Source organism: Dama dama, chromosome 12 (genome assembly GCF_033118175.1).
Source record: "Dama dama isolate Ldn47 chromosome 12, ASM3311817v1, whole genome shotgun sequence".
Taxonomy (NCBI): Eukaryota; Metazoa; Chordata; class Mammalia; order Artiodactyla; family Cervidae; genus Dama; species Dama dama.
In genome coordinates, this window is record NC_083692.1 from 28343431 (window position 1) to 28357974 (window position 14544).

The 14544-nt window shown below is 38.1% G+C and overlaps 1 protein-coding gene across 1 annotated transcript in view; it reads left to right on the forward strand.

Moving 5' to 3' along the window:
• Positions 1–14544, forward strand: part of KCNH5 (potassium voltage-gated channel subfamily H member 5) — a 367668-nt gene that overhangs the window by 273183 nt on the left and 79941 nt on the right. The window contains exon 9 of the mRNA XM_061158360.1: positions 460–712. Within this exon, the coding sequence (XP_061014343.1) occupies positions 460–712 (253 nt within the window). The remainder of the gene's footprint in view (positions 1–459; positions 713–14544) is intronic.

Genomic DNA, 14544 nt, shown 5'->3' on the forward strand with positions numbered 1-14544 from the left:
TGTTGTCTTGTAATTGTTTAATACGAATCTTCTCCAATGTGTAGTAAGGTCCATTATCCTGAATTTTGAGGTAGTTATGAAAAAAATTATAAAGTAGCAACTAGACTGAAATGAATGTTAATGACCTCTTTTATTTATTTATTTTTTGATGACATTATAATACATTCTTTTCTGAGACTCTTCCCGGCTATCTTAAGACTGTCTTCTCTCCATGATGAGATCCATACCCACTCAGAGATTCCCTACATGGTGCTGCGTTGTAATAGCCCATATGCTCATCAGCCCGTCTCACTGGACTATTAGATCTTTCAGAGCAGAGCTGTGTCTCGTTACCTTTTCCCTCAATACAGCATTTTTCAGACTGTGCCGTAGTCAATAAGTATTTGTCAGATTCCTTTTTGTTGGAAATAGTCTTTCTCTCTTTTTCCTTCTTACTTATTCATCTCTCACTTTCTTCAGGTCCTCTCCATCTGTCCCAAGGACATGAGAGCTGATATCTGTGTTCATCTAAACCGGAAGGTTTTTAATGAACATCCTGCTTTTCGATTGGCCAGCGATGGGTGTCTGCGAGCCTTGGCAGTAGAATTCCAAACTATTCACTGTGCTCCCGGGGACCTCATTTACCATGCTGGAGAAAGTGTGGATGCCCTCTGCTTTGTGGTGTCAGGATCCTTGGAAGTCATCCAGGATGATGAGGTGGTGGCTATTTTAGGTACTGTGCACTTTCCTAATGTAGTAGCAAACATGCAACAGTTTCAGAGGTTTTACTTCTCAGGTTTTCCTGAGAAATTTCCATTGCTGGGTCACTTTGGAAATTGGGTCACTAATGAGATGATGAATCTCAGTGACTACTAGTAATGCCAATTCAGCAAAGAACATTAGTATTGGTCATAGCTTAATGGGCTGCATGAGGGTTTGATTAAACTTTCTTTGGCAACAATACGACAATGCCTTTTAGAGGAGAGGTGATCACAGCCTAGGGTGACTGAACTTCCATGTTGGTAAGTGTGAAAATGGCTTGTGAAATGATTGTCAGGTTAGTAACCTACAGTATTTGTCTCAGAGGGACAACAGAACCTTTGCAGATCAACACTTCCCTTTAGAGGTGTATAAACTGAGGCTTTATACATCCAAAAACAGTCAACCAGTTTAGTGGCTGGTTCAGCAGTTACCTGAGAATTAGTACTTGAGTACAGATCACCTTTCCCCAAATCTTTCTGCTTGCTCGCAATGGACCTAAATAATGAGCAGAAAGTGATGAGGAGGTAGATGAATTTGACCTGTTATATTGAAATGATCACAATGCAAGTAAGCTTAGGTTTTTAAAGCTGGTTCTACCCATCTATATTTATGAGTGAGAAAAATTATTCGGCTAGTAATAAATTTATTCTAAAATTCAGAGACCTGATATAGTTGTACTAATGAAAAAAGGCAGTGACAGTACATGTGAGTGAAAAAAAAAATTTAAAAATTGCATGTTTGGGGACAGTGTAACCCATTTTACATTTTATCTTGGTAAAAAATTGCTAAATGATATTTTAGATCATCTTCTGCTCAAATATCTGCAGCATGAAGTCCACATAGATAAAAAAGGAAGCAATAATGAGGCCAGAGGAGAATCATTTCTTGTGTTTTTTCAAGTAAAATAAGTTAGAATTGTAGGATGTCGGCTCTCTTTTGATCACGTTTTTCATGGCTTCTGTCTCATGAAAAATGAGCTCAATTTTTAAACTATTGGATTTTTTAGCTACTGAGGTCAACCTACCATAGCTTGAATGCTACTTATTTTCATAAGTAAAAGATTGACTGGTTTATTTTAGAAACTGCAAAAGCAAAATCCAGCCCCCAAAATGAAGGATTGGTTCAAAAAGCACAATTACCTGAAAAAGACAGAATTGAGAATTAAGAAACAATGACTCTTCCTAAGAAAACAGGTTCAATGAATTTGTCAGGGTTACAAAAAACAGTTCAAGTATGCAAATGACTGAACACTATTGTTCATAAAACTTTCTTTAACTGTTGAGAAATAATATTACATTTATGCATAAATTTCTTTTAGAAGCTATTTTTATTTTTGTTTATTTTTTTTGTTTGGTTAGAAAAATGTATGCAGCTCTTAGAATCAGCACTCTGGGTGTGTTTAATGTTGCATAGTGTGTGGTCTGCTTTGTTTCCTGGAGCATAAAGGAGTTATATAATACGTTATAAAAAGTGTACTTTTCACCAGAACAATCCTTCGTGGTAAAGTGTAGCATATACACACTACAACAATTCTTGTTTGCTTAAAGAAGATGATAAAACACAAGCCCAAAACAGGTATATTTTTTCCTACATGTTCATGTCAATGGTGAATGGGATAGCAGACATCAAATATATTACAATGAGTACTGTTGTGATAAATTTCCTAGACTGTGCATTCATTGTCATTTGTTTTGCCCCATTTTCTTCATCACAGCTTCACCTTGCTAGCTTCTTTTCTAAAAAGATGGATTGAGAAAGCCCTGAGTGCAGTGCCTCTGGGCTAGATCTGCTAAGCTGGAATCATTTGCTCAGTGAAACAGACAAAATGCATTTTCTTTTCATTTTAAAATAAAATGGTAGCTAGTTTTGCCCAATGACACAGTAAAAATGAGCACAGAGCCTCTGGGTCCAGTTTCATCATATATTTGTCATATTTTATTTCTTTGAATGAATGCTTTTTGTTTATCTTCCTCAAAAATCTGGATATTTCAGAGATTTTTCATCTCTTGGTTTAATGAATTAAATTACATATATACCTCTCTGGCAATCTTTCTTTCCTTTATTCTGTGGGTCTCTAACAAAGATTAGCTCAGCCAAAAGGCAATCAAAAGGTTTCTGTTAAAAAAAAAAATTGCCCTGAAAGTGATCTTCCAAGGAAGAAATAAGTGCGGGGGCAGGGGTGTGGGAAGGTATGATGCTGGAGAGGCTCAAAGGGTCACCTAGGTACCCTAGTGCTGGCCAAAGTCACATCCTCATGGTGTCTGTGATTTGGATCATCAGTGACAAGATAGTTGTGGAGAAAAGCTTTGAGAACACTGCCTTGGTGTTGCACCTTCTACCAATCTGGCTTTATAGGAAGGCAGTCTGAGGAGACTGTGGAGTCGGAGTGTGGACTCATAGTGACTTTCTGCAGGAGACGGTGTGTGATGTCACATGTGAGAGATGTTTGCACCACACGCCCCAAGGATTGTGTCTGCCATGGTCCAGACACATGCTCTTGTGCTCACATGGCTTATAGGTTCCACCTATGAGCCTGCTGAAGCCTGTGTCTGTTGCCACCTGTGCTTCATCTAAGGGGCATGGAACCTGCCAGAAGGGTCTTTCTTAATGAACCAGCTTCTTGACTTGCAGATTGTCTCACCAGCTTGTTGTGTGACTTCAACCTCAGTGTGGTTTCCACTGGGGATGCATGTTTTCAGACTTTTCTAAGCCAACAATACTTTCTTTTATAATTAGAAAGGATTTTTGTGTTTTGTTTAACACTTGAGATGTTTAACAATGTTTTAGGGGAGGGAGAGGGAAAAGGAGTAACTCATCCACATTACTTCTGACACTATGCTGACTGTTCATTCTTTTTATAATCCTATTTTTTCTTATTTCTAATTTTTTGGTAGTCTAATTTTGAAATATGCAAACTTAATGAAAAGTTGCAAGAGTTATCAGCATAGGAAGTTTGGCATATATCAAGATTTTCAACCTTATTGAGTAAGTTAATTAGGTTTTCTGTATCTCTACTTATTTTTTTTCCTCTTTATCTATCCTGGAACTGAGAGTGACGTGTTATTTTATTATTAATGTGTTGTATCTATGTCTCTTTGTATTTCCTGTAGTTTGCTATTTATAATGTTTATTACTGTGTTATTTGGTACACAGATATTTGTAACTATTTTATCTTCAGCTCAATTGTGACTTTTAACATTGATTTCTTTTATTTTTCATCACAACCCTTGTTAAGGGTCAGACAGAAACTGCATCCCCTCCCCCATCTGCATATACCTCAGAAAAATGAGAATTTGTCTAAGTTGATCTGATAGGAGAAATAAGTAGGCCTTGCTCTCTCTTACGCTGATTTATTTGCCAGTTGAAAAGTAGAGGTGAGGTCATTTTAAAATTAATTAAAATCTCTGAATCCAAAAACCAGGTGCAGTTCATTCTGTTGGATCTTTGCCTCTCAACCGTCTCTTGGTAGCTCCATAATTCTTTAATGTGTCAAAAGTGTTAAGGTGTTTAATGAATAAGTTCTGAGGCAGAACTAATTAGTGGAAAGATAAAAATATAGTCAATAAATACCTTCTTTTTTAACATGGAGAGATGGCTTCAAGATGTTTTCTAAATAGGGCACATGAAGATAATTGCAGTTCATGTCTTTTTCTAAATTGAAGTTCTTTCAGTTCTTACACCTCCACTTTTTTTTCTTTTGACCTTCCCACTTTTTATAAAACACGAAGAATTCCAAATTAAGTTCATGATGCATACATAATATTGTATGTGCTTTAATATCTTCTTGCATTTTAGTTTTTACCCTATAATTACTTAATGTGAACAGATTTGTTGGTATGCCTAAAATAACCAGATTACTTTTAAGTGTCTGACAAAGTACACTGTACCTTACAGAGACTATACAAATGGCATTTCCCCACTAACTTTAGACCTGTCTTCTAAAATAGTTGATTTGCTGCATTCACATTTTGACTTTTCTCTTTTCACTGATTACTAAAATCATATGGTTAGAATTATTAATCTAAGGCAATCTATGTCTAAGTCTGTTAAATGTAACTTTAAGTTCCCAAGAGAACCATGCTTATTTATGTAGAGCTTGAACAGAAGCTTAGATGTTGTTTTTAAGAAGGAAGAAGGCATAAGAGAAGAAGAAAGAGACCGAATTAAATGAACTTAGTAATATAAAATGGCTTCCCAGGTAGCACAGTGATAAAGAATCTGCCTCCAATACAGGAGACACAAGTTCAATCCCTGAGTGAGGAAGATCCCCTGGAGTAGTAAATGGCAACCTGACTGAAGTATCCTTGCCTGGAAAACTCCATGGACTTAGGAGCCTGGTGGTCTATAGTCCATGGAGTCTGCAGAGAGTTGGGCAAGACTGAGCACACACACACAACACAACACAATACAACACAGTAATATGAAAAGTGTAATTTCTATTACTTGGGTAAAGATTTCATTTTAATTAGAATTGTTATTTAGAATCAGTTCATCTCTTATAAACACTTGTCTATTATCAAAGAAAACATATATTCTTCAAAAAATTTGAAAATTTTACTCAAAAAAAGCATAAGAGCTTAATATCTGCTTCTTATTTTTATCGCCCCCCCAAAAAAGAAATCTGACATGTGAATAAATAATATTCTTCTATTTTGAGAATCTGTGAAAATATGTTACGTTAGTCTTGTGGCTAAAATTTCTTCCCATGTACTTTTTGTTGAAAGTCAAGTGTTTCACACTTAAATTCTTTAAAGGGCTTTTCCCAAGCTCCACAAAATTATTTTCTTTTGTATCCACATTTCTCTGTTTTGAGATGCTGTACTATGAACCAGATAAGTTTGCTATACATATTGTGATGATGATGAACTTAGTTAATTTAGACATTTTTATGAAAGTATACCAGTTATTTGCTTTAAAAAACTCATGCCTGTCTTCTTGTAAACTTCCTAAGTAGTGAGTAAAACATTATTTGTCTATGGCTTAAATTATACACTTTAGAGTTCCACAGTATGTAGATTTTAGGGTAAAATATAGTCTTTATTAACTGGCAATTTAGACTTAGGGGGTTCCCTGCTGCCTCAGTAGTCAAATAAAAAAGAAAAAGAAAGGAAAAAAGTCCTCCTGCCAGTGCTGGATACCTGGGTTTGATCTCTGGGTTGGTTGATATATAGGAGAAGGAAATGGCAACTCACTCACTCCAGTATTCTTGCCTAAGAAATCCCATGAACAGAGGAACCTGGTGGGCTACAGTCCATGGGGTCACAAAGAGTTGGACACGAGTTAGTGACTAAACAACAACACAAAGTTTAGACTTAACTTCACACCCTCTCCCTACCATCCTTCAAAACTGATCTTGTTCATTCTATTTTCTTGGTGTCTCTTTAACCTATACTTAATGTCCTTTCTTTGGAGGGCCCCTCAAGCTAGATGGGTCATGGTGGAGAGTTTTGAAAAATGAGGTCCACTGGAGAAAGGAATGGCAAACCACTTCAGTATTCTTCCCTTGAGAACCCCATGAACAGTATGAAAAAGCAAAAAGATAGGACACTGAAAGATGAACTTCCCAGATTGGTAAGTGCCCAATATGCTACTGGAGATCAGTGGAGAAATAACTCCAGAGAGAATGAAGACATGGAGCCAAAGCAAAAACAACACCCAGGTGTGGATGTGACTGGTGATGGAAGCAAGGTCTGGTGCTGTAAAGAGCAATATTGCATAGGACCCTGGAATGTTAGGTCCATGAATCAAGGCAAATTGGAAGTGGTCAAACAGGAGATGGCAAGAGTGAACATTGACATTTTAGGAATCAGTGAATTAAAATGGACTGGAATGGGTGAATTTAACTCAAATGACCATTATATCTACTACAGTGGGCAAGAATCCCTTAGAAGAAATGGAGTAGCCATCATAGTCAACAAAAGAGTCTGTAAATGCAGTACTTGGGTGCAATCTCAAAAACAACAGAATGATCTCTGTTCCTTCCCAAGGCAAACCATTCAATATCATGGTAATCCAAGTCTATGCCCTGACCAGTAATGCTGAAGAAGCCGAAGTTGAATGATTCTATGAAGACCTACAAGACCTTCTAGAACTAACACCCAAAAAAGATGTCCTTTTCATTATAGGGGACTGGAACACAAAAGTAAGAAGTCAAGAAATACCTGGAGTAACAGGCAAATTTGGCCTTGGAGTACAGAATGAAGCAGGTCAAAGGCTAATAGAGGTTTTCCAAGAGAACGCACTGGTGATAGCAAACACCCTCTTTCAACAACACAAGAGAAGACTCTACATATGGACATCACCAGACAGTCAACACCGAAATCAGATTGATTATATTTGTTGCAGCCAACGATGGAGAAGCTCTATACAGTCAGCAAAAAGAAGACTGGGAACTGACTGTGGCTCAGATCATGAACTCCTTATTGCCAAATTCAGACTTAAATTGAAGAAATGATAGAAAACCACTGGACCATTCAAGTATGACCTAAATTAAATCCCTAATGATTATACCTTGGAAGTGAGAAATAGATTTAAGGGGCTAGATCTGATAGACAGAATGTCTGATGAACTATGGATGGAGGCTTGTGACATTGTACAGGAGACTGGGATCAAGATCATCCCCAAGAAAAAGAAATGCAAAAAAGCAAAATGGCTGTCTGAGGAGGCCTTACAAATACTATGAAAAAGAAGGGAAGCAAAAAGCAAAGGAGAAAAGGAAAGATATACCCATTTGAATGCAGAGTTCCAAAGAATAGCAAAGAGAGACAAGAAAACCTTCCTCAGCGATCAATGCAAAGAAATAGAGGAAAACAATAGAATGGGAAAGACTAGAGATCTCTTCAAGAAAACTAGAGATACCAAGGGAATATTTCATGCAAAGATGGGCTCAATAAAGGACAGAAATGGTAGGGACCTAACAGAAGCAGAAGATATTAAGAAGAGGTGGCAAGCATACACAGAAGAACTATACAAAAAAGATCTTCATGACCCAGATAATCACAGTGGTGTGATCACTCACCTAGAGCCAGACATCCTGGAATGTGAAGCGAAGTGGACCTTAGGAAGCATTACTATGAATAAGCTAGTGGAGGTGAAGGAATTCCAGTTGAGCTATTTCAAATCCTGAAAGATGATGCTGTGAACGTGCTGACCTCAATGTGTCAACAAATTTGGAAAACTCAGCAGTGGCCACAAGACTGGAAAAGGTCAGTTGTCATTGCAATGCCAAAGAATGCTCAAACTAACACACAATTGCACTCATCTCATGTGCTAGTAAAGGAATGCTCAAAATTCTCTAAGCCAGACTTTAACAATATGTGACCCATTAATTTCAGATGTACAAGCTGGTTTTAGAAAAGGCCGAGGAACCAGAGATCAAATTGCCAACATACTCTGGATCATCAAAAAATAGCATGAGAGTTCCAGAAAAACATCTATTTCTGCTTTATTGACTATGCCAAAGCCTTTGTGTGGATCACAACAAACTGTGGAAAATTCTGGAAGAGATGGGAATACCAGACCACCTGACCTGCCTCCTGAGAAATCTGTATGCAGGTCAGGAAGCAACAGTTAGAACTGGGCATGGAACAACAGACTGGTTCCAAATAAGAAAAGGAATACTTCACGACTGTATATTGTCACCATGCTTATTTAACTTATATGCAGAGTACATCATGAGAAATGCTGGGCTGGGTGAAGCACAAGCTGGAGTCAAGATTGCTGGGAGAAATATCAATAACCTCAAATATGCAGATGACACCACCCTTATGGCAGAAAGTGAAGAAGAACTAAAGAGTTTCTTATGAAAGTGAAAGAGGAGAGTGAAAAAATTGGCTTAAAACTGAACATTCAGAAAACAAAGATCATGGCATCCAGTCCCATCACTTCATGGCAAATAGTTGGAGAAACATGGAAACAGCAGCAGCCTTTATTTTTTGGACTCCAAAATCACTGCAGATGGTGACTGCAGCCATGAAATTAAAAGACGCTTAGTTCTTGGAAGATAAGTTATGACCAACCTAGACAGCATATTAAAAAGCAGAGACATTACTTTGCCAACAAAGGTCCATCTAGTCAAGGCTATGGTTTTTCCAGTAGTCATGTATGGACGTGAGATTTGGACTAAGAAAGAGTTGATGCTTTTGAACTGTGGTGTTGGAAAAGACTCTTGAGAGTCCCTTGGACTGCAATGAGATCCAACCAGTCCCTGCTAAAAGACATCAGTCCTGAGTGTTCATTGGAAGGACTGATGTTGAAGCTGAAACTCTAATACTTTGGCCACCTGATGCGAAGAGGTGACTCATTTGAAAAGACCCTGATGCTGGGAAAGACTGAAGGTGGGAGAAGAAGAGGATGACAGAGGATGTGATCATTAGATGGCATCACTGACTCAATGGACGTGAATTTGAGTCAACTTTGGGAGTTGGTGATGGACAGGGAGGCCTGGCATTCTGTAGTCCATGGGGTCGCAAAGAGTTGGACACGACTGAGTGACTGAACTGAACTGTACTGCTCCTTGGAAGAAAAGCTATGACCAACCTCGACAGCATATTACAGAGCAGAGACATTACTTTGCCAACAAATGTCCATCTAGTGAAAGCTATGGTTTTTCAAGTAGTCATGTATGGATGTGAGTGTTGGACTGTAAATAATGCTGTCACCGAAGATTTGATGCTTTTGAACTGTGATGTTTGGAGAAGACTCTTGAGGGTCCCTTGGACTGCAAATTCAAAGCAGTCAATCTTAAATGAAATCAGTCCTGAATATTAATTGGAAAGACTGATGTTGAAACTGAAGCCCTGAGGGATGGGATGGAAAGGGAGACAGGAGGGGGGATGGGAAGGGGAACACATGTAAATCCATGGCTGATTCATGTCAATGTATGGCAAAAACTACTACTATATTGTAAAGTAATTAGCCTCCAACTAATAAAAATAAATGGGGAAAAAAAAAAGAAACTGAAACCCCAATACTTTGGCCACCTGGTATGAAGAACTGACTCATTTGAAAAGACCCTGATGCTTGGAAAGACTGAATGCAGGAGGAATAGGGGACGTCAGAGGATGAGATGGTTGTATGGCATCACTGACTTGATGGATGTGAGTTTGATTCAGCTCTGGTAGTTGGTGATGGACAGGGAAGCCTGGCGTGCTGCAGTCCATGGGACTGCGGATTCGCACATGACTGACTGAACTGAACTGAATGTCCTTTCTTATGACTACTGCTCTTAAAATTTTGGTTCTGGGTCATGGCTACCATCTGAAAGGCCTATCTACTTGCTATTTGTTGTCAACTTCAACCTCCAATTCTATGTTATGCTGCCATCACGATAATTTTTCTAAAATATAAAATATCTTTTTAGTCTCTTTGTTAGGATTGGCTTTTTAGCCCCTTCAGGATAAAAACATGACTTTTAGCCTGGACTGCGAGGCCTTTTAGGTTTTGGTCTATGCCCTGCTTTCCAGCCTGATTTGTGCCATTCCCTATTCCTACTCTCTTTTCACCGTATTGAATTACAGAAAGCTTTTTGAGCACCAAGTTCTCTCTTCCTAGCAAACTATGTGTACACTGCTTCTGTGTTTAAAACATCTTTTCTCCTCTTTTTGTCTGTCTCTTGCTTCTTCATCTTCTTTTACCCTCTCCGTTTTTGCCCTGGTCTGGATTAAGTACCTCTATTCTGGGCTTCCATTCCATGCCTATACAGGGTTCTTCCTCTGTCTTTTACTTGTTTATTCTTCTACTGTGTTGTGAGTACTTGAAAGGTCTTATTCATTTTTGTCTCTCTGTCATCTGTGGTAAGGACCTCTAATAGGTTCTCAGTAAAGGTTCAATGAGCCAAATTATTTAGCACTTTGTTTTGCCATTAAGTTGTTTTTTACAGCTGTTTTAGTTCTTGTGTTGTATTCTGTTGCCATTTTCTTTGTTTTATCTTGAGATACTGACTACCCTCTGTTTCTCTTTCATCTATGTGGTTTTTGTAAAATAGGTTTCTCTAAGATCTTAGCTTTAGCATAGATCTGATACAAACTGAAACAACACTTTCCTACTGTTAGTTGGGCAATTTGAACATGGATAATAAGAAGGGATAAATGCTAAATATCTCAGGCCACTAAAAACTCTTTAATAAAACACTATTTCCTTGTTCTCCATTAGTAACTCCCAGTATCAAGAAAGAATTGAACTTACACTGTGGTTTTTTGCCATGGTAAAAAATTTTTTTTCTATGGAAGGGAATTTGGCTTTAATTCCTGAAATTGGCATTACTTTTACCATCAACTGGAATGGATAGATCTACAAATTAGAATTTTTTATTGAAATATCAATGCTTTAGAGTTAAAAGGGACTTATAGAAAGAAACATCTTATCTCTAGTTAGTAATTGAGCATGCCCATGCCCATGCTTAAGTAAAATTTAAACACCTACATATGCTTGGATTTTAATGTTTTTTATCACAACTTTTATGCAGAAGGAAATGGCAACCCACTCCAGTGTTCTTGCCTGGAGAATCCCAGGGATGGGGGAGCCTGGTGGGCTGCCGTCTATGGGGTCGCACAGAGTCGGACACGACTGAAGCGACTTAGCAGCTTCACAACTTTTAAAGTGTATTTTTGGGAAATACAGTCTAGACCCCTAGACTCCTTTGAAAGACTGGTTTAAATACTAATAGTTGTTAAATGCTCACTATCTTATAAATATTATTACATCAAATTCTCTAATTTATCTGTGAAAAAAGTGCTTAGTATAGTCATCTTGTTAGTTGCTCAGTTGTGTCTGATTCTTTGTGATCTCATAGACTGTAGCCCACCAGTCACTTCTGTCCATGGAATTCTCCAGGGAATAATACTGGGAGTGGGTTGTCATTCCCTTTATCAGGGAATCTTCCTGACCCAGGTATCAAACCAAGGACATCTCTTGCATTGCAGGCAGATTCTTTACCATCTGAGCCCTAGGGAATTCATCTTACAAATAAAGAAGCCAAGGCTCTGCAGTATCAGTGAGTTACCCTAGGTCCCACCTAGAAAATAAATGGTGGGTATAGGATTTGAACCCAAATTTGTCTGACTCAATGTCCATTCTCTTAACCATCACATTTCAAATGTGATGCTTTCTTTGCCAGGAATTTTAAAATAGAATTTTGAAATTTTGGTTTAATCTTGACAGAAATTAGAGTGCTGAGTATTAACTTTACCACTTTGTTTCCTTTTACTAAAAATATTTTTTTCTGGGACTTCTCTCAGGGTCCAGTGGTAAAGACTCTGCTCATCCATTCAGGGGCCATTGTTGAGGAACTAAGATCCCACATGCCACACAGCCAAAAAAGAAGCGTTTCTTCTAACAACACTGTTAAGTACCATGACAGTAATTAACACAAAATTGTAAATCAACTATTCTTCAATAAAAAAAATCATATCTTAAAAAATGTACCATAAAAAGTAAAGTGTAAAGGGCTTCTCTGGTGGCTCAGAGGGTAAAGCATCTGCCTGCAATGCAGGAGAGCCAGATTCTATCCCTGGGTCAGGAAGATCCCCTGAAGAAGGAAATGGCAACCCACTCTAGTATTCTTGCCTGGAGAATCCCATGGACGGAGGAGCCTGGTAGGCTACAGCCCACGGGGTCGCAGAGTCGGACATGACTGAGCAACTTCACTTTATACTTTTTTTTTCAACCCAGGTGTAAGATGGTTAAGCAACTACTAAATGCCTACATATATGGCCCTCCTCTAAGTGACTAGTTCACCCCATAAACGTGTTTAGGTCTGGGGAGAACTGACATGAGCCCTCAGAACATAAGATGAGGATATTAAGTTCTGTCTTTCATGTGGGTATTGGAAAATTTCAGAGTCCATCTAGTTGGTAGGTATTAATGTGGAGGATGCATTACGATTGCAAGAATGGCTACAAATCTTTTCAGTTTCTTCCATGAAGACATGGAGTCTATTTTTCCACTCCTTGAGTTCGTACTGGTCTTGTGACTTGTCTCAGTTCCTATGCTTAATCCTCCACTCTTCCGGGTAAGTGCTAACAGTTTCTGGATAGAGTTAGAAGGCTTGTCTTGCTTTTCCCATTGCTCTTCTGTTTTCCTGAAGTCATGGCATCCACGTATAGAAAGCTTAATCTTTATTTTTCTAGATTTCTTATACCTACCTACATACCAGTGTCTTACTCCCACTATCCTTCTGTACTCTGCCTTCCCTTAATCAAGCCCATTATTTCATATTTTTTCAAAAAGTGTCAAGTGTGCTTTTGTCTTTAAGAAATTGAAAGTTTAACTAATTACAAGTTTAATAAGTTGGTTTTGTTTTGTCACTAAGAAGATCAAAGCTAGTAAATTGTAGGTGTTGGTTGACTTGCTCTGTGAATGCCATTGAGAAGTCAGTCTTCTTTTTGGTATATGGAAGTGGAGGTGTTAGTGAGTAGGTGCACATCAAAACTACTAGAATTTTTTAATTTGCAAACTAAAAAACAGGTTCATAAAGTACAACAATATAAACATATAACCAAATGAATCTCTGTAGTTCAAGGATCCTGTAACCGTTTCACAGGTCAAGTGAAAGACCTTTTACAATCTCCATCCACCTAGGAGAAGTTACACCTTGTGGTCCATTCTAAACACCAAGTTTACTTCACCTATTTCTGAATTTGATCTATCATTTAAAGCTCCAAGTTCCTCCTTTACCCCTTTCTTTTCTTTATAATTATTTCCTGAAGACCCTGGGCCCTTTGTCCTGGAGAGTTCCCACAGTCTGGACTCTGCTGATTGCATCCTGACTGTCATTTAGCAGGTTTCTCCATCCTCTCTATTTCCTGTCAACTAGCAGCTGGATCCAGAGGCCTGATCAGACTCAAGTTCAATCCCTTTGCAAGACTATAAGTGGGTCTGTGTTCTTTCATCAGATGACACGTATTTTTGTCTCTAGCTGTATTTTTGTTTTGTTAGCAACTGTCAATACTCACTGCCTAGCTCCATTAATTCATTGGGAGTTGCAAAAGGAAAGTATTCTAGTTTATATTTTTGTTTTTGATTGGAATGCTTTTATAGAGAGTTACCTCTTAACTAGTATTTGGTTACCCAGTATGCAGTTCACAGGAGAAGGAAATGGCAACCCACTCCAGTATTCTTGCCTGGAGAATCCCAGGGACAGAGGAGCCTGGTGGGCCGCTGTCTATGGCAGAGTCAGACATGACTGAAGCGACTTAGCAGCAGCAGCAGCATGCAGTTCACATAGGAGTGACTGCACATATACTTAATGCTTCCTATTATTTACCAGCTTTTAAGATAGCCAGTTGGTTTCTTATCCTTTAAGGGTACCTAGATAGTTCCTTAAAAATATCTTTCTGGACTAATGAATTTAAACAAATGATGAATTTTAGTGCATTACAGTTTTGACCACTGTTGAAGTACCACTTTCCTGTCTTTGCCAAGTTAGAGCCCCTTCAAGTTGGCTCCTATGTCTTTTTGATACAGTAGTCTTTGATGACTGCATTGCTATGACCAGATCCTCATCTTGTATAATTCTGCCTCACACCTGAAATCAGTTATTAGGCATTTCTCCAAGAAGCCTGAATTCATTTTTGTGAAATTTATTTCACAGTTTTGGTCCTACAGATATTCACAGCTACTGAGTCAGTCAGTGTTTCTTGGTCCATTTAATAAATAAAATGAGAAAGACATTTGTGTGTCTGTTTCTCTGTATACATATAGGTATATACACCTACATATATATATACATATATATAGATATAGATAGATAGAAATAAAATTTCTAATGAGTTAATACAGATTATATTTAAATAAAATTCAGTA